General features: G+C 31.9%; 4 protein-coding genes across 11 annotated transcripts; 3 read left to right on the top strand and 1 right to left on the bottom strand.

Moving 5' to 3' along the window:
- Positions 1–3,767: 3,767 nt before the first annotated feature.
- LOC106773753 (PTI1-like tyrosine-protein kinase At3g15890) lies at positions 3,768–6,070 on the top strand. 2 transcript variants are annotated; one of them, XM_014660499.2, is made up of 4 exons: positions 3,768–4,229; positions 4,621–4,768; positions 4,947–5,209; positions 5,287–6,070. In XM_014660499.2, the coding sequence occupies exons 1-4, from the start codon at positions 4,192–4,194 to the stop codon at positions 5,930–5,932; spliced, it is 1,095 nt and encodes a 364-aa protein (XP_014515985.1). In that variant the 5' UTR covers positions 3,768–4,191; the 3' UTR covers positions 5,933–6,070. The 2 variants fall into 2 exon arrangements, with proteins under 2 accessions (XP_014515985.1, XP_022642180.1); XM_022786459.1 differs by lacking the exon at positions 3,768–4,229 and adding an exon at positions 4,299–4,501.
- A 492-nt stretch (positions 6,071–6,562) lies between these two features.
- On the top strand, positions 6,563–11,861 carry LOC106773057 (PTI1-like tyrosine-protein kinase At3g15890). 4 transcript variants are annotated; one of them, XM_022786456.1, is made up of 5 exons: positions 7,073–7,110; positions 9,661–9,734; positions 9,865–10,012; positions 10,184–10,443; positions 10,518–11,861. In XM_022786456.1, the coding sequence occupies exons 2-5, from the start codon at positions 9,709–9,711 to the stop codon at positions 11,200–11,202; spliced, it is 1,119 nt and encodes a 372-aa protein (XP_022642177.1). In that variant the 5' UTR covers positions 7,073–7,110; positions 9,661–9,708; the 3' UTR covers positions 11,203–11,861. The 4 variants fall into 4 exon arrangements, with proteins under 4 accessions (XP_022642175.1, XP_022642177.1, XP_022642176.1 ...); XM_022786455.1 differs by lacking the exon at positions 7,073–7,110 and adding an exon at positions 9,069–9,476; XM_022786454.1 differs by lacking the exon at positions 9,661–9,734 and having other exon boundaries at positions 6,563–7,110.
- A 918-nt stretch (positions 11,862–12,779) lies between these two features.
- LOC106772902 lies at positions 12,780–17,178 on the top strand. Its single transcript, XM_014659530.2, has 5 exons — positions 12,780–13,135; positions 14,144–14,276; positions 15,044–15,267; positions 16,290–16,463; positions 16,853–17,178. The coding sequence occupies exons 1-5, from the start codon at positions 12,974–12,976 to the stop codon at positions 16,937–16,939; spliced, it is 780 nt and encodes a 259-aa protein (XP_014515016.1). The 5' UTR covers positions 12,780–12,973; the 3' UTR covers positions 16,940–17,178.
- Positions 17,179–18,484: 1,306 nt separating this feature from the next.
- LOC106773691 (mediator of RNA polymerase II transcription subunit 7a) lies at positions 18,485–22,204 on the bottom strand. Of its 4 annotated transcripts, none has more exons than XM_022786304.1 (7): positions 22,117–22,204; positions 21,897–21,923; positions 21,553–21,721; positions 20,541–20,610; positions 19,611–19,777; positions 19,391–19,464; positions 18,485–18,843 (listed from the first exon to the last, which is right to left on the bottom strand). In XM_022786304.1, the coding sequence occupies exons 3-7, from the start codon at positions 21,685–21,687 to the stop codon at positions 18,783–18,785; spliced, it is 507 nt and encodes a 168-aa protein (XP_022642025.1). In that variant the 5' UTR covers positions 21,688–21,721; positions 21,897–21,923; positions 22,117–22,204; the 3' UTR covers positions 18,485–18,782. The 4 variants fall into 4 exon arrangements, with proteins under 4 accessions (XP_022642025.1, XP_022642026.1, XP_014515913.1 ...); XM_022786305.1 differs by having other exon boundaries at positions 21,553–21,726; positions 22,117–22,170; XM_014660427.2 differs by lacking the exon at positions 22,117–22,204 and having other exon boundaries at positions 21,897–22,045.
- Between the last annotated feature and the right edge of the window lie 1,166 nt (positions 22,205–23,370).

Raw genomic sequence — 23,370 nt, 5'->3', positions numbered from 1 at the left:
TATTTATAATTATGATATATAAAATGTTATTGCAAGTTTAGTATGACTTTTATAAAATCACGTGTCTTCTATTGATTAATTTTGGTATTTGTAAGTCTTCAATTCATAATTAATTGTTTCTCAAAGAGTCTTAGTTTTTGTGTTTTGGTTTTTGTATAAAAGTTACTTGTTTTGCAATGAAATGTCATATTTAATATTAAGATAGTATGGTACATTTAAAGACAGTACTATTCTTTTGGTCATACTTCTTATGACTGTTTAGTAAGACATAGACTAAACGATCAATCGTTATTTAAACGAAACGAATTAAATTACTCATGATTGAGTAGTAATAAAATTAGACCAAATAGTCATACAATTGAGGATTATCCTTTATAGTGGGCAATTTAAGATAAAATATAATTACTTTCAAATTAGAAAGTAATTAGGTGGTTACTAATCAAGGACTCACGCTAGAATCTATAAATATAAGTATAAAGTAATGAAGCAAGAGATTTTGCATTTAATACATCATTAATGTTTAAGTTATTAAATCTTGATTGACTTTTACATCTACAAGTAACCTCAAAGTGCAATGGACATATGATAAAAACAACAAAGAGTAATTTTTAGATGAACATTTAAACTCTTTTACAAGGTATACAATACTTGACCATTAATCTTAACTTCCACACTCACACTTTTCTTATATAGTTTGTTTCAGTATATAAATGAGTGGGATCGAGAAACACACATTTATGTTGCTGACTTCTCTCATTTCTTCCCGTTGAATTGCTTGCTTTCACCTCTTCAAGTCCAAACCGAGCAGTAAACACTTGTTAAACACTCTGACGCTCAAGTCAAATTTTACTCAACGAACTTAATTCACAATTAAGTATCAATAACTCAATTAAACTTACTTATCTTGGCCACTTACTTCTATATTTATAGCTATTTTATGGACATGAGATTAACGTTAGTCCGATAAATATATATATATATATATATATATATATATATATATATATATATATATATATATATATATATATATATATATTAAATGAACTTATCTTTAAGTTGGATCCATCACCAATAAAGCTGCTTTCGTTAACTACCAATATGTTACTAAATTGTTATCTACTTACATGATCAATCTATTGGCCCAATAATGCTACTACCAATGTTAGTGTTGACCCAATTACAATACAACATCCAGAGGCTACTTCGGATAACATAGTATTCCATACACAGTTTATATAAACTAATATTGGATAATTCATAAAAAAAAATCGAGAGTGACATATTTTTTTCCTATATTTTGCTTATACTAAGTTTTGTTAGATTTAAGAAAAGGGGCCGAAGCCCAATAACTGCCAAGCACCTAGTGAAGGCCCAACAACCCAGTCTAATATTGTAAATTTCTGTAACTATTTCCTGTTATACAAAAATAATCCTAAAATGCTAAAACACAATTAGTGGAAACACATGTACTTTACTATTTCACGCGTGTGGCAATTTTTATGCTATGATTATAAAAAAAATAAAATTAATTATTATAATTATTATCAAAATAAAAATGTTATTAGATTTATAAACAAATATATTCTTAAAAAATTAAACACAAAATTTAAAGGATAAAATAATTTATATTAATATAAACCATAAAATATATAAAAAAAATGGTTACATAATAATTATGAAATAATATATATTTTCTTTATATATATAGATATAGATTTTTTGGGAGGATTTTAACCAACATCATCAAACTCAAGATAAAACGAAGAAAGTTAAACAGTTTTACTTCCAATTTTATTTGATATACAAATATATATTTTTTTTTTTGTTGCATATGAAGTGCAATTTCTTATTTTTATGACGACTACTTTTTATCATTTTTTATTTTATTTTTCGTATGAGTATTGATTCTAACATGATTTGAGAAGGTGCATAAGACATAAACGTGTGGGTTATTCAAGTGAAAGATGCACCAGACAAACCAACCAGTTGGTCCCACCTCAGAGAATCCTCATATATATTAATACTACTTGTTAATGAAAATCATTTTAAAATAAATCTAGAAAAAAATTATAAATATTTTTCCAAGAATTAAAAAATTTTAATTGTATAAATAATTATAAAAAAACTGAGTTTGGCAATGAATTAAAAATCAGTATTCATTTGATTTTAAGACAATTACTATACATAAAAATAAATCTCATAAAATCAAGTCAAACTCTTATTAACTTCTATTTGTCTTGAACTAACTAACCCTTTTCCACCAATAGTAACAAACAATTTAAGGGTTCTTCACCTATATTGAGTAATAAGATATAAATGCTATAATTTATTTTTTATTTTTTTGGCAAATTTGTTAAGTAAGATAAAGGATTATGCATCGATTTCGTATTCAGAAAAAATAAAATAATATATATATATATATATATATATATATATATATATATATATATATATATATATATATATATATATATACATGGATACTATTATATTGGATTGCATTAGGTTCTAGTCAGAAAGATTTTTGGAAAACAAAACAAAATTCTTGAACAAAACTAAGTATATGTTTAAAAAAAAAATCACATCAACTTTGTAATGTGATAAGAATGATTTATTCCATAATGTTTTCGGTGGAAAGAATAGAATGTATTCTTCAAAACATCAAAGAGTTTGATTTTCAAAAGATGTATGAGGAAATCATATTCTTTCTTTATATTATATTTTATGTTTGATGCCAAAATTATAAATAATAAAAAGATATGTTGAAAGTTCATAATCAATTATAAATAAGGTAAATTTGGAGTATATAAAAAATACAATGTTATGAGAAATTTGTCTACTATAAAGTCATATTTTTTTTTATTATGGGTATTTATTATATAATTTTACCACTATTATATTTTTATATTAGTTTTTAAATAACTATTTTATATTATAACACAGTAAGAAAATGTTTCATCAACCAATGTGAGCAAATGACAGTGCATTAGAAAAATCATAGCAACTTACATCTTTACTTAACCGACTGAGTTCGACCGAGAATTATGCAAAAATAATTAAAATAAATAATTAAAAGAGAGACGAAATTAATAAAGAATATTAAATAATTTCAAATCCACAAGCGAAGGAATTAAAAAAAAAATAGTGAGATGAGTTTGACTAAATATTCAATAGTACCATATTTGATAAAAAAAGATCATTTAATACATTAAATAAAACATGACATGTTTATCTTTGTTGAAAACAACAACATAGAAAAGTTAAATTCTTTCACGAAAATAATTTCGAGAGAAAATTAGCTTCTTCTTTTTTTCAAAAAATATAATTTTATGAAAATGTTAATTTTCAAACAAAAACTAGATAAATATCTGACAAAAAAAAAACTAGATAAGAGAACTAACATTCTCAGCTCCGAAATTATTATAATAAAATGAAAATGAAATTATTTATGTTAAAACGAAACTTTTAGTTATTGAAAAATCTTTTTATACCATTTTTATTTTTTCTTTTATATATTAAAAGAAATTATTGAATGTAATTAATTTTTTGTCTAATTTTTTGTCAAATAATTAATTTTATCTATTTAAGCAACATACCTTCCTTATTTCGGTTTTTTATCCTAAGATTCAAATTCATGTCTAAATTAAATTCTCCCAAATCACAATTAAAATTTTAAAAGGACATGGGCCCACACATATTTTTGTTTTCTTTAATAATTAAAAAACATTAACATTTTCAACAGCTGGAGTTCAGTGTGACAAGGACCCAGAGGAGTAACGAGCCATAACTTCCATTAAACAGAAGCTTTTTTTCTTCTATGTTGGCACTTTCTTTTGGGTTTCTCTTAACATCACCTTTCACATTTCATCATCATCTTCCTCCTCTCTTCTTCTCTTTCTTTCCATGCAACACATGTTCGTTTATCTGCATTCACGCCGAGAACCGAAAATCCATCCTAAGAAACAAGTCCGAGGTTAAAGGAACAACAACAACGACATCATCATCTGTTTTGGTTGGTGGGTCGGTTTCAAGTTCTGATTTTGTTCGCGTTTTCTGGGTTTCTCTCGCAAAACACAGAGAAGGGAGAAGGTGGGTCGGTTTCAAGTTTTGATTTTGCTCGCATTTTCTGTTTTTGTTGTGCAAAGCACGAAGAAGGTAGAAGGTGGGTCGGGCTCGTTGGTGAAAATTATGGCTTCATGGTTTTGCTGTGGAAAAGTTTCGAACCGGTACGACAGTAATTCATTAATCTTGTTCAACTGTTTTTCTTGCTCTGTTTTTTTTTTTGGTTATGAAATTAGATGTTTGTTTGGATGGTATGATTCTCTTTTGTTTTTTATTTCGAAAACGTTAGATATTTTTAATTGTGCAATCTTGACTCTTCTTGAGTAAGAAGAATCGATTAAGGGTTAGTTAAGCTTGTTAGGAACAACTCCAGAGGCAAAACTAAGAGAGAAGATTTGAGCATTTAAGCATGATTAACTGCTATGAGCATATCAAGGTGTATGTTTCATTGATCGTAAAAGTGCATCTTTTATCTTCAAAATTTGGTCTAAATTATGCCTTTTTATTTTGTTTTTTGCCCAATAGATGTTTGATATAAGAGTCTTATTCATGCAGCTCACGGAGAGGGAAAGAACAACCCACATGGCGGGTGTTTTCTTTGAAGGAATTACACTCTGCTACGAATAATTTCAACTATGACAACAAGCTTGGAGAAGGAAGCTTTGGCAGTGTGTACTGGGGCCAACTTTGGGATGGATCACAAGTAAGACTATGCTTTAAATTTTATTTACTTGCTTATTGTTTTACTGTCACTGATCAGATAATGCTATAAAAATCCTCTGTTCAAAAACCTTGATAATTGAATCTATGTGATATGCTGATGACAAGCAAATACCTTGCACTTATAATCACTTTATTGTATAAAAAATCTTGAATTTCAGATTGCGGTGAAAAGATTGAAAGTTTGGAGCAACAGGGCTGAGACAGAATTCACAGTTGAGCTTGAAATCTTAGCAAGAATACGACACAAGAATCTTCTCAGTCTTCGTGGCTACTGTGAAGAAGGACAAGAACGGTTAATTGTGTATGAATATATGCAAAATCTGAGTCTCCACTCTCATCTTCACGGACATCATTCATTCGAATGCTCTCTGGATTGGAATCTTCGGATGAACATCGCAATTGGTTCTGCTGAAGGAATTGTGTGAGTACCACTGACCTGACTTTTCTTATGAACTTCTTCTGCTATAGTTTCTTATCCATGAATCTCATTACTTTCAGGTACCTTCACCACCAAGCAAGACCACGTATCATCCACAGGGATATTAAATCAAGCAATGTGTTGCTGGATTCTGATTTCAAGGCCAGGGTTGCTGATTTTGGGTTTGCCAAGTTGATCCCTGATTGGGCCACTCACGTGAGTACAAGAGTTAAGGGAACTATTGGCTACCTTGCACCAGAATATGCTATGTTGGGTAAAGCAAATGAGAGCTGTGATGTTTACAGTTTTGGTGTTCTTCTTCTAGAACTCGCTAGTGGCAGAAGACCAACAGAAAAGCTCAGTTCCACGGTGAGGCGATCGATAGTTGATTGGGCATTGCCATTGGTTTGTGAGAAGAAATTTAGTGAAATTGCTGATCCAAGACTAAATGGTAACTATGTGGAGGAAGAGCTTAAAAGAGTTGTTTTAGTTGGTCTTATGTGTGTTCAGGATCTGCCTGAGAAGAGACCAACCATGCTTGATGTGGTAGAGCTACTCAAGGGAGAGTCTAGGGATAGATTTTCTCATATAGAGAACAGTGACATGTTCAGAAACCCTCTAGCTGCAGAAATCAATAATGGAACATCATTGACTGATGACAGATTAGACTGTATCTCAGAAGAAAAAGAATTAGAACGTCCATTGAGAGAAAATGCTGAACTATGATCAGCTTCAGTTTTATGTTTGCTGCATGAGTGTGGTTGTATGAGTGCTGGGGGGGTTTCAGTTTGTGTAGTGTTTTGTTTCCCTCTGCAATATTGCTTTCTATATTTTTGTATGCTATGCCCTGTTAGAAATTGTCAATTGTTTGAAATTCATCAATAAAATAAGTTTTTTTATGAACTAAATAAATTTTGAAATTTAAAAAAAAAAATAATAATAAATCATGATTCTTTTTTGACACAAAAGATAATTGTGACATCCGGACACTTAAGAGAGTGGAGAGTGATTGCCGGTACAAAAGGCATGGAGAAGGAGCGATTCTTGATAGGTTTCCAGTGGAAGGGACACATGAAAGAATCGAACATACATCGAAACGAGAGATTTAGAAATTGTATAAGTATGAGACTATAGAGTTGAAGAATAGCTTAAAGGAATTGATTTGACTACTTATATCAACAAATCCATTTGCTTTTCTATATTGTAATCCATAAAAATTTCATAGTTTTTTTTTTAAAATATTAGAGTAAAAAGTAAAGAAAAATATTTTTACATTTATTTCGAACCACCTTGTATCAAAGTTTAAATGCCCCTACCCGCGGGTTCTTCGTCATTTCCAAACCAATTGCTTCTCAATTCATCTTTCTCTCGCTCTCTCTTTCTGTTTAGGGTTTAACCAACATTTGAATCACCTCGCAACTTCTCAATTCATCTCTTTCTCTCTCTATATATACGTGTGTGTGTGTTTGCGCTCTAAAAGCACACACATTACATTTTTTCACTTGGTAAATGGATGGAAGAATCAACGCGGCTATTGAAAGTAGCAGCGGTTCAATTTCGAGAAAAAGAAAACACAGCGTCGTTGGATTTGGTTCAGAAGTGGACAGTGCCATAAGGAGTGGAACTGCGCCAAATTCGGAAGTATCCTCCGTCAACGGATTCGATCGCGCAGTGGAGAATGACATCAAGAGTATCACTGCGTCAAATTTGGAAACACCGGTCAGTGTTGATAGTTTTGGTCGGACGGTGGAGAATGCAATGATGAGCTTTGCGCCAAATCCCCCTCCTCTCTACGGTTTCGCTGAGGTAGTAGATCTTGCCATTATCAGCCACGTCGGTTTTGAAGAAGATCAAAATGAAACTAAAGAGTCGCCCGGCGGCACTGCCTACCAAGGCTTCCCGGAGTATGTATTCTCTCTCCTCACTTCCTTACCAAATATTTTAATTAACACAATTTAATTCATGATTTACAGATTCTATAACAAAATATTTACTAATCAATTTATGCCTAAAATAATAATAAAATAAAATAAAACATTTTTTTACTGCGAAATTTGTGAGAAAATATTCATACAAAAGGTATTCTTTGATAAAATTTTTATTAGAAAGACAAAAAGGAAGATCGGACAAAACTGATGAAGCAACTGAGCATTTGTGTGTAATTTCACAAAACTTAGAGAATAAGTAATATAAGCTATTTTTAATTAATTATTGGCCTGCTTGTATATAAACTATTTATTTAAAAAGCTTGAGGAAAATAGAGTAATAATATCATGACATACTTTTACATTTATTTGACACAGAATATAAGGATAAAATAGTCTAAAAAATAAAAAAGTTTTATAATTTTTAAAAAGAAATGAAAAAAAAATAAAAATATTATGAAATGAATGTAAAAAATTTAGATATATTGAGAAAATAAGTCAAAGTCTTCTTATTAACTTTTAGTTGTCTTTAACTAACTACCCCCACTCTACCCATAATAAACAATTTTAGTGTTCTTCACGGATATTGAGTAATAGGATATAAATGCTGTATTCTTTTTTAGCAAATTAGTCAAGTAAGATAAAGGAATCTGCAAAGTCGAAATCAAATCTAGAAACAGAGATGCACGGTTAATAGCAATATATTGGGATGCATTAGGTTCTAATTAGAAAGATTGTTGGCAAGCCAAAACAAAGTTCTTGAACAAAACTAAGTGTATGTTTTAAAAAAATTACATAAGCGTGTAATGTGACGACAATAATTTATTAACGTTTTCGAAGAAAGAAAATAATTCCAAGTTCACAATTCACAAATCCCCATTTTAACAAAAATCAAATTCTATCATATGGACCAATGGTAACTCACATTCAAATTCAAATATTTATAGTTCAATCAAAATTATACATTCAAAATGCACTTATCATTCAAAAGCAATCCCATTCATATATCAATATATCAAATCAAAGATTGAAATTATTGCTTTTTTCCTTACCTTTTTTTAGAGCTTCTTAACTTACAATTGTTCATAAGTTCTACCTCTCACGGGATACTCTAAAAACATAAAGAAAAGCTGAAATTAATAATCTATGCACATTCTTATAATCACAACAAAATTAGAATTACTGTAGAACGTCATAGAGTTACATACAAATCGAAGAAGATTCACATTCATTTAGATCAAACTTTGACTCAATAACATAACATAAATTAAAATTATTTTATTTGAGAAATTAATAGGTTAGAATTATTGCTCTTGTTGCTAGGATCATAAAAACATACTTAAATCTAGAAAGAGAAAAAAAGTGGAGTTCAAATTTTAAAGAGAAGGAACAAGAGGTTATAAAAAAAGGTTTTAGAGAAACATTTTTATAAAATGAACTTATTTCTAACAAAATTCTATTTAAACATAACTTCAATTTTAATCGTTTTATAAAATCTCTTTTTATATAATCTCTTTTTATATTTAACCATTTTCTAGATCTTCGTAAACTAAACAAAAGAACTAACGTTCCGAACTCCGAAATTATTATAATAAAATCAAAATTGAATGCATTTATGCTAAAATGAACTTTTAATTATTATAAAATATTTTTATACCATTTTTATTTTCTCTTTTACATATTCAAATTATATAAATATATATTATTTTTTTATCTCTTTTTTATATAGTTAATTTTAACTATTTAAACAACATACCTTTTTTTATTTCTTTTATTTTTTTCTTCTCTAAGATCTTAATTATTTGGGTTTTTTATGTCATTAATTTCTGAATAATATTCCCCACAAAGCAGGTTAAAATTTTAAAAGGAAACTGGCCCCACATATGTTTTGTTTTGTTTAATAATTAAAAAATAATAACTTTTGCAACCGTGGGAGTTCAGTGTGACAATGACTGATAGGAGTAACGAGCCTTAGCTTCCATTAAACTGAAGCTCTCTTCTTCGCTGTTACCACTTTTTTTTTTTAGTTTTCTCTTATCATCACCTTTTGCATTGCATCCTCCTTCTCCTCCTCCTATTTTCTTGTCTTTATTTCCATTCATCACATGTTCATTTATCCGCTTTCACGCTGAGAACTGAATATTCATCCTAAGAAAAAAGTCTGAGGTTAAAGGAACAACAGAAACAACATCAACAGCTGTTTGGGTTGGTCAGTCGGTTTCAAGTTTTTATTGTGTTCGCATTTTCTTTTCTTTTCTTTTCAAAGCACAGAAGGGAGAAGGTGGGTGGGGCTCATTGGTGAAAGTTATGGCCTTTTAATTTTGCTGCGAAAAAGTTTTGAACGGGTATGACGATTCCTTGCTCTGTTGTTTTTTGTTGTTGGATAAAAGTAGATGTTTGTTTATATGGTATGATTCAGTTCGTGTGTTTAATTTTGATGAAAATAATGAATGGTAGATATTTTTAATTGTGTGATCTCGTCTCTTCTCGAGTAAGAAGGATCAATTAAGGGTTAGTTGAGTTTGTCAGGTACAACTGTAGAGGAAAACTTAATAGAGAAGATTTGAGCATTTAAGCATGATTACTGCTCTGAGCATAACAAGGTGTACGTTTCATTGATCCTATACTCAGCACAGTTCTTAAACTACATATTTTACCTTCGAAATTTGGTCTCAATTACGCCTTTTATTTTTTACTCAATAGATGTTTGATATAGGAATCTTATTCATGCAGCGCAAGGAGAGGGAAAGAACAACCCGCATGGAGGGTGTTTTCTTTGGAGGAATTAAAGTCTGCTACTAATAATTTCAAACGTGATAACATGCGAGGAGAAGGAGGCTTTGGCAGTGTGTACTGGGGCCAACTATCGGATGGATCGCAAGTATGCGTATGCTTTAAATTTTATTTATTTATCTAGTGACGTGATTTCTAAAGAATATGATCTAAAGTTTCAGGGTTTATTGCTGCAAAAACCTCTGTTCTGTTAAAACCTTTTATCCAGCCCTTGAGAATGAAGCTACTGTAATATGTTTAAAAAATCTTGCCATTTCAGATTGCGGTGAAAAGATTGTATTTTCGGAGCGAAGTAACTGAAACATTTACAGTTGAACTTGAAATCTTGGCAAGAATACGACACAAGAATCTTCTCAGTCTTCGTGGCTACTGTGCAGAAGGACAGGAACGGTTAATTGTGTATGAATATATGCAAAATCTGTGTCTCCACTCTAATCTTCATGGACATCATTCATTGAAATGCCCTCTGGATTGGAATCGTCGGATGAATATTGCAATTGGTTCCGCTGAAGGAATTGCGTAAGTACTAACCTCACCTTTCTTATGAACTTCTTCCACTATCGTTTATTATCCATAAATCTTATTACTTCCAGGTACCTTCACCAGCAAGCAACACCACGTATCATCCACAGGGATATTAAATCAAGCAATGTGTTGCTGGATTCTGATTTCAAGGCCAGGGTTGCTGATTTTGGGTTTGCGAAGTTGATCCCTGATGGGGCAACACATGTGACTACAAAAGTTATGGGAACTCGTGGCTATCTTGCACCAGAATATGCCATGTTAGGTAAAGCAAAAGCGAGTTGTGATGTCTACAGTTTTGGTGTTCTCCTTCTAGAACTCGCTAGTGGGAGAAGACCAGCCAAAATGCTTAATTCCACGGTGAGGAGATCGATAGTTGATTGGGCATTGCCATTGGTCTGTGAGAAGAAATTTAGTGAAATTGCTGATCCAAGATTAAATGGTAACTATGTGGAGGAAGAGCTTAAAAGAGTCGTTTTAGTTGCTCTTATGTGTGCTCAGGATCTGCCTGAGAAGAGACCAACCATGCTTGATGTGGTAGAACTACTCAGGGGAGAGTCTAAGGATAAATTTTCTCATATAGAGAACAGTGACATGTTCAGAAGTCGTCTTGCTGCTGATGGAACTTCAGTGGCTGAAGATAGTTTAGACTACATCTTAGACGAAAAAAATTTAGAACATCCGCTGAGAAAGAATGCTTCGTGTTTTTTTGGTATTGTTGCAATTTTCAAGTCAAGACTCGAAGCCCTTTTTTAGATTGGCTTGGGTATGTTTGCTGCATGTGTAATTTGATAGAACTTTTTGGAATCAACCAAGTTTGGAAAACGATTTTAACAAATTTTAAACCGTGACTATGTGCAACAGAACTTCTTCCAGTGTTGTTTCTTTCACCATCAAAACTTCTATATGTCCAAAATGTTTCAAAACCAAGCTCTTGGACAGGTTCATCAACTAGTGTTGCAGCATGTCTTATAGCATTCTCTTTGTTCTACCAATCTTTTTCTTTGTTCCCGAGTAGCTTCTGCAACCCATCTACTTTCATTGTAGTTGGTGAATGATGTTTGTTTTGGATATGGAATTGAAGTCTCTTACTCAAAACACTCCAGCTATCATGAGAAGAGGATGAACTCCCTAGTCCTCCTTAATCCAAGTTACGTTATTCACTCTTTCGGCTTCTTATTTAAGCTATGCAGGTGGATAGTTAGTGTTTTAGGTATGAGATTAAAGTTATTTACTCAAAGCATTTCAAGTTGTCCCGAATACAAGATGAGTTTTCTAATGGTCCTCCTTGATCCAAGTTACTTTGTTTACTATCCTTACTCTTTATTCAAGCTGTATAGATCTATTCGGTCATACTAAATAGCGTAGAGGAATTCGACCTTGAAAGAGAACAATCTCAATGGATGGTCAATGACTTGGTAGATGACTAGAATGATCAATCTAGATGGATGGAAGGTAGGGTCAGATCCTATTGTAGATTCAATTTCAAAAATGAAAATGATCATCATAAAAACATTGGTATTGGATTGAGTTTATGTTCAAAGTAAAGACTATTTTTTTTTTTCAAAACTTCCGAGAGAGCTATTCTAGACTACTCCATCTATGATAGGATACAAATCATTCTTTATTTTCTTCCTTATCATGATATAGTTAGTACATGTGATGTAAAGGGAAAGAATCGATTGAGAAAGAAAATAAGAATAATAAAATTAAAAAACAAATTTAATTGGATAAAAAGATATATATATATATATATATATATATATATTATTAATAATTTTATTTATTATATTAATATTATTATTTTTATTTAAATTAAAAAATTTAATATTTATCTTTTTAATTTTTGTATGTTTATAGAATATTAAAAAAAATCAAAATACTTTTAAGAAGTTATCATAATTCATTGTTTTTTCCCAAAAGGAAATTGGAGCTAGTAAGGTAAGTCTTTAATATTCATAAAATCACAACAATACGAACTGTTAGATAGATATTACAAATTTTAAAAACAACATTGATGCTCCTAACTAACAAGATTTGTGATAATAATTAAAAAATGATTTAAATAATTAGCCCGAAACAATCTTGCAAATATAAGACCGTTTTGGCTTGATTTTAAAAGGTTAATAATTAAAAATATAATAATAAATAACATACATTTAAATTTAAACCATATATATTAATGAAATAATATAATCTTAATATTTTTGAAGTTAGAACACATTTAGAATTTTAAAGGTTTTGGTTTTTCCAGGGAGAATTCCCGACAAAGCAAACGCTGGTACCCGACGCGCTGGCAAGCACGTGGAGAGTTCCGTTTTCCTTTGTGGCATAGCACTATAAATAATTCTCAAGTTTCCACACTTTTCTTCCTCCAGGAACAGCGCAGAACCTAACCCTCACGAAAACCCCTTCGATTCCGATAACTCTCGTTCTTCAGAAACCCTAACCCCAGTTCGTTGGGATTGAATTGGAGGGAGATCGTGAAAGGATTGTTTGAAATTGGTGGTGTCAGCGTTGAAGAACGATGTCTGCTGCTGTGTGCGGAAGCAAGAGATCTTTCTTCGAAGAGCTTCCTCCTTCTCCGCCACTCTCCAAGAGGCTCCGTTGTTCCTCTTCGCCGATTCGCTTCCCTCCCCTCTCTCTCATCGACCAACTTCGCCCGCTCTTTCCGCACATGGACGACCTGGTATCTATTCTTTTCTTTCTCAGTTTTACTTTTACGTGACTTTGAATCCACTTACGGTTACGCTTTACGGTTTTACTAATCTTTTAAACTTGGTAGTTTATAGTTTAGTTGCAAGGTTAGAATTGTAGTTTATCATATTGTTGTTATCAGTTACCGTGTTTGGTTGTGCTTTCGCTTTTTTCTTTTGTGCTGCAAGATAATTAGTGTGTAAATTTGGCTTAAATCGAGAGAGGGAGTTTCTGTCCTTGAATTGTTTTCATACTTGAGAATGAAGTCGCAGGTAGTCCTAAAGTTCAAGTTCAGTATGTATGAACTCAAGAGGTCTACAATCTTGCATTGGTCATATGTATCTAACTAGCATGTCAATCAATATCCGATTGAATGGTTTGAGGTTATGGACAAAAAGATTTGTCCACACGTCCCTCATTTGAACTACTTTGCTTCTTTTTGTGGAAATGCCCCTCATTTTTCTCTCTTGAGTTTTGGGAGTATCCTTACTCATTTACCATGTTTCCCCTTTTCTGGGGTGTCATCAATGTTGTCACGTGCGAGGGAGAGGAAGAGGTAATACTAACTGTGCATCAAGTAGGTGCCATGGGCGGTCTAGAATATCAGTTTGGCCTGTAATACCGGAATTGGGGCTAGAAGTATTGTAGTTGGGCCTAGAATGTAGTAATTGGGGCTAGAAGTATCATAGTTGGGCCTAGAATGTTGTAATTGGGGCTAGAAGGATCATAATTGGGCCCTAGAATGCCATAATTGGACCTCAAGGCCCAATGTAGATTGACTATTTGAGGTCTTTGTGCCTCTCAACGGTTAATGTGACGGGGGAGTGGTCATAGTAAATAGTCGGTCTCCGAGCGTAGGTTGTCAAGCCGGGATTTGACTTTTGGCTGACCGGTCGAATCTATGATGTGTTCGGTTCGTGTTTTCCGAAAGTTGCATGCATGATTGATATAGATGATTCTCTTCCTCACATACCTTATTGGTTGTTATTTTACCTTTCAGGTTCTTGAGAGGGCTCTTCAGGAATGTGGAAATGATATTGATGCTGCCATCAAGAGGCTGAACGAGCTTTGTTTGGGAAATACAGATGGAAATGAAAATTCGGAAGGATCGGATGGTGTTAATTTGGTTGGAGGTATGGTTGGTTGATGTTTGCTAATGAATGCTTTGTAGACTAAACCTTTATAAGAAAATTCTCCTTTTACATGTTCTATAATAGGATTTTAAACTTTTAATTAATTGCTTTCTTTTATTGTACTGGTGCATTGCTCTTCTATGGAAAAATAATGATATGAGTTGAATACATGGTTATCAGACTTTCAAGTTAACTTGTAAACTCGTATGTTCCCAGATATGGTTTCTGAGTTAACTCGGAAGTAAACGCGTTTTCTGCATAAATTCGGTAGAATCAACTGTGAAATTGGTAGAATTGTGTAGAATCGCGAGTTTGGAGCGATTCTGCGAGCTTGAAAGAGAGAAAAATTAAGAAAAACAAGGTTGTTTGGGATTTAGGGTTTCATGACCTGATTGTCACTATCTATTGCGTCCCTCTGTCTCTCCATGGCGCTGCTATAATTCTTTCTTTATTATATATTTAATGAAATGCATCAAAATTAATGACAATAATTCAAATATTTATTTTACAATTTTTATTTTTATGAACAATATATTTATAAATTTTATTTATCTAAAGTTATATAATTTTGTAGATTTATTTGAATTAAGATATTATTTATATAATATTTTTTCATCTAAAGTAAATTCTTACGAGTTTACAAGTTGAGTTTACGAGTCGAGTTTATGTAAACTCTTGAATTTGATAACCTTGGTTGAATAAATTACGAAAAAGTTTTTTGTAAAAATATTACTTGAGAAATTGACCTTTTTTGAGACACTCTGCAGGTAAATTGGAAGACAATGGAATTGCTTCTGTTCCTGAGGACCAGCCCACTTTGAACAACCACCTTCCTGCAGATGGAGCAGAATGGATTGAATTTTTTGTTAGGGAAATGATGGTTGCTACTAGTGTTGATGATGCTAGAGCCCGTGCTGCTAGAATGCTAGAAGTTCTAGAGAAATCAATCAGTGAAAGAGCAAGGGCTGAGGCAACTGATGCACTTCAAAAGGTACTCATTCTAAAACCATTCAAGATTCATGTTATCGACCAAACTCTGATGTTTTGCGTGTCACTGAGTGAATGTCTGTTTAGAGGAACAGATCAATTGTATGATGTATGCTGTTGCCCAGGGGTTGCTGAACTGAAGTGGCAGTTGGGTGATATTGAGTGCTTTGAGATTGGTTTGTTTGTGGAGGAACTCTTTTGTTGACTTAAGCTGAGGATGGTTCATCCTAATTCTTTCATTGTAATATTTCTACTTTGTTGTTTTTGTGTAATGATTCTGTGTATGGTGTTTAGTTTCACTAGCTTGTATACGATGTTAAACAAGAAAATAAAAATATTGGGGAACTAATTGTGTGGTGGCAACAAGTCAACAAGAAAATAACCTCAAGCGTATCATAGATGAGAGTGCTGTGTTAGATTTATGGACATACTTGACAAAATTAAAGAAAGCTGACGGTATGTACCTGTAGTAGAAAAGGTAGTAGAATTTTGCACCAATGAGGTTTGGGTGTAAGTGGAGAAGATATGAAGAAGCTCCAGGAAGGATATTTAGATCAAATATAGGTTAGTCTTGTTGTTAATAGAGGTAGAGGGAGGTCAAGAAAAGTTATGGGCAAAACCATTAAGAACGTTTTAATGGTCAGTTTGTCTATATAATTGTTTATGATGGAGCAATATGACATTATTTGGTTCGTGTAGCCAAACGTAGTAGGAAAAGGCTTGGTTTTCTGTTTGCTTGGATGAGAAGATAACACTGGAGAGACGCCGAAACTTACTGTGCGTAGACAATGTGGTCTATGGATCTTCTTTGAATAAACATGCAAAGTATATCATGGCTGATTTTCTACAATACTCTGTGGTTTGTTTTCATATAAAAAGACTAATTTTTTTAATAATTTTGAGCTAGAATTATAATTCTAAGATTGCACTCTGATATTCTTATGGACATGGTGATTTAGGAACAAATATGTAGCGTTTCTTCCTGTTTCAGCTTGTATCTTAGTTGTATAATGTTCTCATTTTCAGGAAAATTTGATGCTGAAAGAGCAAATCGAAGCATTGATTAAGGAGAAAAATTCTTTCAAAAATGCTTTTAGAATCCAGCATGAACGATCTGCTGATTACGAGGTTAAGAACCAAGAGTTGCAGCATTTAAAGCAATTGGTGTCTCAATATCAGGAGCAGATTAGAACTCTCGAGGTTTGAGTCAACTTTACATCTTAATTGTTTGCAGTCACAACTGTTCACTAGGCTAAGGATTTAATCAGTATCGTCTCTCGTAGTTTGGTCTTAATTTTTAGACTCTCTTTATTGTTTAGGAGTTAATATAGCAATCTGCTATTTATATATAGGTTTATAAGTGAGAGTGCAACTTGGGCTTGTAAAGGGGAGAGGGCAAATACCTAAATATTGCATCTTACTATAAGAAATTACTTTACAAATTCAAATTGGTCCGTTATTAAATTCAGACAAACTGGATTAATGGGTAGTGGTGGATGAAAAATCTAAAGTGTTACGCTAGCCTTTTTCCTATTAATAATTGCTTTTGAGCATTCTGATGATTTCTCTGTCCATTGATTTGTTGACAGGTGAATAACTATGCTTTGGCAATGCATTTGAAGCAGGCTCAACAGAGCAACCCCTTTACTGGGCATTTCCCACCTGATATCTTCTAATGGAGTGAATGTGTAAAACGTAATAATAGAGGCAGCAAATAGCTGCTTCAGCTTGACTAATTATCTCTTGTTATTTGTTTTCTTTCATAAAAAGGTTAAAGCTGCTGTAATTTGCTTTTTTTATAGCTTCTGTTTGTGAGATAGCATGCTTTCTGCTTTTATAGTATCTTATCAACACAGTATAGAATCCAACAGTATATCGATGTTTTCAGTCAAATCCTATTAGTATCATCCGTTAATCTTATCCTGCTTATAAATTCCCTTTTTCAAAATAAGTTTAATTATACATGCTACAATCAGAATTCAAATTTATACACTGCCGAAACTGAAAACGAAACTGCATGACTTATTCATAAAAATCGACTTTTGAATTGTATAATTTTTGGTGTATTCGAGATTTTTTTTCTAGCAGATTCATGTCTCATATTTGAAAAAAAAAATGTTTTTCATTTTAATTTGTGGTTAAATTTACACAGCAATCATGCGATTTGAAACAGAAATACATAAGAATGTTTTATAATCAACAAATTAAATTACTTCAAATGATTGGAAGACAATAGAGTATTGTTTCTTAAACTAATTATAATATTTCAATTTTCAAGAATTTATTCGTGGTATTATCTATTTTCAGTTCTAAATTAAATTTCAGAAGATTTCGTAACGAATATTGATTTTCATTAGTTTAAACATTTATTTATCCGACTGTTAACGATATTAGTGTTAAAAAGAACTTATAGATCAAACTTTGTGAACAAAAATGGATATATGTATAACTCGTGTAGATTCCATAACTCTTAGCATTCTCAAGAACAAATAAAATAAAATAAATTGTAGAAAGAATTACAAGATAACTCATCTATATTTTTTCTTCAATGAGTTTGCAATAGACAATATATCTAATAAAAAAATTAAAATCAAAATTTAACTTCCTGAAAACAAACATTGTAATACTATTAATCTTATTTAAAAACAATACAGAATATTTAATTCCTAAAATTAAAAAATTGTTTAATTTTCTTATGCAAGACAGGATTTGTATGCAAAGAAAGAAAACACCTAGTCTTATTTCTTCGAAGATTTTAGTCACCATTCTCCTAGTGATCATTCTTTGACAATTCTTATATTCTTCTTAGAGTCCCCTTACTAGTCTTAGTTTCATTGAATAATCTCTGCTCTATCCTTGTCCTCATCATCATCTCTCCAGCTGCACGAGTAACAGTGCACCACACCTAACTCGTACGAGTTAAAGGGAGCATCTCAAATACAATGCATAATAGCACGAGACAAGAAAATGCAAAGTGGCTATTTTGATTCGTTGTAGAAATAAACACCAACTGCAAAACCCAAGAGAATCAGCACGAAATCTGATAATGTGTTGTTCTGATTATTTTTAAGTTGCTTTGGAAGAGTTTGCTGATCCTTGGCAGGCATGGTTCACGTATTCTCTGTCCCCAACATATAAATCACCATTCTAGGTTAAATGGTGTTGCTGTTCATTTTTGTTAAAATTGGAGGAGTTGCACTGAACAATTCAGGAAAACTCAGTGAAACTTTCCATAAAGATGGTACTATAATATTATTTAAATAATATTCAACAGAGGCAAATTCGTCCCACCACTTCCTACATTGACAGTTCAGACTTCCATACACCGAATATTTATAAGGGCAGTAGCAACACTCACAATTCTTCTAATTCTAATATCTCTACACAAGCTGCAAAACAGCTTTCATCAAATTTCTTGTTTTAATCTTTTCATCATTTGCTAAAATCTAGAGGTCAAAATTCATTCTAAAATTAATTTCATCAGTTGATTCTTGCTGTGAATACAAGATTGAGAACGCTCTAATGACCATCAAGTGTTGCCAAGGACTCGTTAAGGAGCCGTCGTGCTTCTTCTCTCCTCCTGCAAAAAGAGAGATTGCCTTAGAAAAAAGGCCAATGACAAAAACAAATCAAACACCATTTTCGTCCCTAGAAGATTTGGATTCGATAACATTTGTTCCAATAAATTGCGTATCACCATTTTCATTTTTAAGGACGGAATCAGTGTAAAAAAGGACTAATACAATGATATGAACATAGTAATGCCTTGGTTCAAGCTCAAGGCCGCTTACCTACAAAATAATTTTAATATGATGGGAGTTTTTTAAACTAATTTTCAAATCTAAAAATCACCCTCAAACAAAAACTAAACATTTAAAAACTGGTTGTTGCAGTGTTTAAAATCTTGAAAGTCACAACTAAATCCTGAATGAGGCCTTACTGCAAAAAAAAAAAAAAAAAAAGAAAAAACGGGATCTGTTCCTTCCTTCTGAGGATTGTTTTCATTATGTGATAATATCTATATCCATTAATCTAAAAGATTATCTATCCAAAATAATAGTTGATCCAACCCATTAAGTCCAGGTATACTTTCTTATGCACACACACATACACATATATATTTATACCTTTTTATGTCCTCCACTGCCTGTTTACGTCGTTGTATCTGAAGTTCCAAAATGTGAATCAGAGTTGCTCTCGCCTATAAAGTAAATACAGAATATAATTAAAATACCAGACAACTAAATACAAAATATAATTAATCCCAGACAACGGAAACAGAACAGAAGCATGCCAGTCAAAGGCACGTGTATTTCCTTATACTTAATTGTATAGAAGAAAATATACCTGATGAGGACGCAATGAATTTAAAAGGTGATGTAAGTTTTTGAATACAGTAGAAATTTCTTCAACTCTCCTTGCATACTGTGAAGGTCTCTCAATAAGAATATCAGCAAGCTCCAGGACATGTAGTTGCAACTCTCCATTGAGTGACCTCAGCTCCTTCTTGAAATCTATAGAGGGTTGAAATCTTTTACTAAAGGATGGAAGGTAAAATATTTAAAAAAAAAATCTTTTAATGGTTATGTTAAAGCAGCTTATTATGAAAGAGAAAATATATCGTGAGCAGTAAAACTTTATGGAAGTTACAATGAAAAAAATATATTGTTAAAGCAACTTATTATGAAAAAAAACCTTTTTGAAATTATTCACTTTATGGGCATGGATGTCATCATTGTAGAGCAGTAAGACTTTATGGAAGTTACAATGAACAATTTCATAACAGTTGCCCAAGAATACACCAGCCTTCCAAGTAATTGAGTAAGGGAATAGATACCCAATTTAATTAAAAAGTCAGTGCATGTAAAGTTGAAATTGACATTGTATCTATTCTAGGTTTGTGCCTTAGTGATTCATCTTTCTCATAGAAATTTCCAAAAGATGATGAAAATTATATGGAGTATTTTGCAACATAGTACATATGGCAACAAAGTGTAGACAAACAACCTAAACGTGAGTTATCAACATTACGAAGCAAGGATTCACAGAAGCATTCAAATGTTAAAGCAAAGTTCATAATGATACTACCAGCTCTTATGGAGCAAGAAACAGAGGTCATATCATTTACTATTCTCTTTGGAACGATAGCTTCCAACTGGATAATATTGAGATAGAAAAGCATCATAATAGAAAACCAAAACTATTTGTAGCAACTTGTGGTCATTGCAAATCACTATCATATCAAGTTGTGCATGAATAGGGATATAAATGGCCTACCAACATTAGGCCCCTTAGAATAGAGCTGGCGCACCCCTTGTTCTTCCAAGCTTGGTAGAACATCACTGGTCTACGAGAAAATAAACAAAGAACTATAATTTTAATACGTTATCATGACATGGAGATCCTACATAAAAGTTCAAACAGATAAACAAAGACTTTGTGAAAATAGCAAATCAGACCTACAACATGAAACCCCATTTCAAGTGCCCACCTAAAATAGATGTCCTTAAATCATTGAAGTTAATTGAAGAAGAAAAACTTACTACCACGAAACAACTTATCATTACATATCATATCAGTATGGATCCAATTACAATCCCAGGTGTGTGTGAAAAAACTGCGAAAATTAAATTATTATAACAATTGATTATATGTATAATTCAATGTCATAACCGATCATAATCAAAATAAGTTTATATTTGGATAAGTTTGCCGAGAATCTTATTTCAAAATAATTAATTTTATTTCGATACATGAAATAAATCAGCTTTTACAATATAAATTAAAAAATAAAAGAGAGAGGATATGTATGAAGCTGAACGAGAGTAAAAAAAGTGATAGGAAAATTTTTTTAGAGATAACATGTTTGAGAGTGGGAAATTATCATAAACTACAGATGTTCAAATACATAAAGCCAGCTTAGATTTTTTTTGTTTACAAAAAGCTTTTTTTTTCTAGATTTCAGCGAATGATCCCAAGCACAACAATAATTGTTTAACAGCTGAAATCAATAAGTTTAAGCTATTTTACCAATCTCTAAGAATTCAATAAACAATCCAACTGACTCCCACATAAGCTGTTTCAGGTTTCTTTTCACAAGCCAAAAATTGATGCTAGTGAAAAAAGCATCCACAAAAGCTTTCAACTAATAATACATTTTTAAAAACTCGATGTATAGTTAAAATTTCACCAAGAAAGTGCTTATTATACCAACGACACTGCAATTGCAACAACAGAAGTTCATTTTAATATTATATCCTGAAAAGGCATCTTAAAATAATATGGTTACCGTGTAATTGCCTCCAAAACAAACGTAAGTCCCTTCAATAGGCGGCGGAGGCTCGGGAGCAGACTTAGGGTCTTGCAAGTAATCTTTGTAAAGCCTGTAAAAAGGTGGCGGTGGAGGGTATGTCGCCGTTGCCATAATTAAAACCTTTTAAACTTCTCAATTTCACGATCTGCACTATCATTGTATGATACAACACAAAATTAGGGCATGGAAGACACGGATGCTTACTCTCTCTCAGTTTTTCAGTTGCGAACTTAACATCGCGAGAGTGAGTGAGTGACAACTTTGCTGAGACACAGCCAAATGAAATAGAGAAATTTATTAACAGAGAAAGAGGGACTCACGAAATCCGGTGACCGGCGACCGGCGAGCTACGGCGGCGTGCGAGAAGGAGACAAAGAAATTAGATTCAGAAAGGGGGAAAGTGAGGTGTAAATGCGAGAAATAGATGTTGAAAATCAAAAATCAAATGATAAGAAGAAATAGAAATAAGAAAAACAAAATCAACCGTTAGATCAAAATTAAAAGAATCCAACGATTTAAATTATCTCTCTCAACATTTACCCTTTTATCCCTCTCCTTTCTCCGTCGAAGAGAACCGGTTTCCTATACCGCCGGCAGTCGCCCCGCCGCAACCCCTACCGCGTAAAGCAAATAAAAACGGGTCTCCTTGTATATATTATTTATGGATGATGACATTTTGTTAATATCGAGAATATTTTAACATCACTTAATCACTTAATGTATTATTTTCTGATTAATCCAAAATTACTTTTTAATTAATAATAATTATTATAAATATTATCATAAATTAATCACACAATGACATTAAATGATGTTAAAAAAAATGTTTTCAAAACATCATTATCTATTATACGGTATGATATTGCGACCAAACGATTGCTTGTTCAGTAATAACAAACGTCTAAGTTAACATGAAATAAAATAAGAATGGAGTAGGTAAATCATGATTAAGCCAGTAATTATCTAAAGAACCAAAAGATAAAGCTCAAATAACGATAAAATAATTCGGGAATATATAATTAAAGATATGGAGAATATGCAACATCAGATATTCAGGTATGCTCAGTTTTATTCATTTAGTTATTTTTATATTATTTATATTCCATGTGATAAATTATAAATAGATGACACTTATTCAACATTCATATTCTACAGAAACACTACTCTTCATTCTTTATACTGAAAATTATCAAAATAAAAATTCGACTACAGTTTAAGTGTCGGAGTGCCATTGGAGATATCTTGTCCTCCAATCAAATATCGAAGTCCACTCAATAGTCAGAATGGTCAATCAAAACGTAAAAAAGCGAGAAAGTCGCGTCTGCTAGGTTTGTCTCTCGATCCCTAAATTTTATACCGAAACATCATTATTTATAGCTTAACGTAAAACTTATATCACATTTACACTTTTCAATAGTATCTTTTTATCTTTATTTACTTTATAACTACAGCAATACAGTTAAAAATAAAATTAAGCAATATTTAATTTTAGGTCAAATGTATTTTTTTTCTTCTCAGTGTAGTATTTTATTTGAATTTTTTTTTATCAATTAAGTTTAACTTTTTTGTTAAATATTTAGTTTTTTCTATTAGATTTGCATAAACGGTTTTTACGTATCATGTGTCAATAATATTTTTGAATTATCTTTTAATTTTTAAATTTTTGTAAACAGATATTTTATATACTGACATATAAAACATCAAAGCATTTTTGTTAAGTAAATTTGTATTGCCGTTACAACTTTTAAATTTGTTATATTAATTTTTATCATTACTATATATTCGATGATGGAA

The sequence above is a fragment of the Vigna radiata genome, chromosome 9 (assembly GCF_000741045.1).
Source record: "Vigna radiata var. radiata cultivar VC1973A chromosome 9, Vradiata_ver6, whole genome shotgun sequence".
NCBI lineage: Eukaryota > Viridiplantae > Streptophyta > Magnoliopsida > Fabales > Fabaceae > Vigna > Vigna radiata.
The sequence above is the reverse complement of the archived record's forward strand: the minus strand, read 5'-3'. Positions and strand labels throughout refer to the sequence as shown.

Coding starts and splice junctions, on each gene's coding strand:
- LOC106773753 (XM_014660499.2), top strand. CDS start 4,192: ATGGCTTCATGGTTTTGCTGTGGAAAAGTTTCGAACCG. Junction 4,769..4,946: donor AACTTTGGGATGGATCACAA/GTAAGACTATGC, acceptor CTTGAATTTCAG/ATTGCGGTGAAAAGATTGAA. Junction 5,210..5,286: donor GGTTCTGCTGAAGGAATTGT/GTGAGTACCACT, acceptor CATTACTTTCAG/GTACCTTCACCACCAAGCAA.
- LOC106773057 (XM_022786454.1), top strand. CDS start 6,716: ATGGATGGAAGAATCAACGCGGCTATTGAAAGTAGCAGCGGTTCAATT. Junction 10,013..10,183: donor AACTATCGGATGGATCGCAA/GTATGCGTATGC, acceptor TTGCCATTTCAG/ATTGCGGTGAAAAGATTGTA. Junction 10,444..10,517: donor GGTTCCGCTGAAGGAATTGC/GTAAGTACTAAC, acceptor TATTACTTCCAG/GTACCTTCACCAGCAAGCAA.
- LOC106772902 (XM_014659530.2), top strand. CDS start 12,974: ATGTCTGCTGCTGTGTGCGGAAGCAAGAGATCTTTCTTCGAAGAGCTT. Junction 14,277..15,043: donor TGGTGTTAATTTGGTTGGAG/GTATGGTTGGTT, acceptor GACACTCTGCAG/GTAAATTGGAAGACAATGGA. Junction 16,464..16,852: donor AGCAGATTAGAACTCTCGAG/GTTTGAGTCAAC, acceptor ATTTGTTGACAG/GTGAATAACTATGCTTTGGC.
- LOC106773691 (XM_022786304.1), bottom strand. CDS start 21,687: ATGGCAACGGCGACATACCCTCCACCGCCACCTTTTTACAGGCTTTAC. Junction 20,611..21,552: donor GTTTTGGAGGCAATTACACG/GTAACCATATTA, acceptor ATTTTCTCGTAG/ACCAGTGATGTTCTACCAAG. Junction 19,778..20,540: donor TTCTAAGGGGCCTAATGTTG/GTAGGCCATTTA, acceptor AACCCTCTATAG/ATTTCAAGAAGGAGCTGAGG.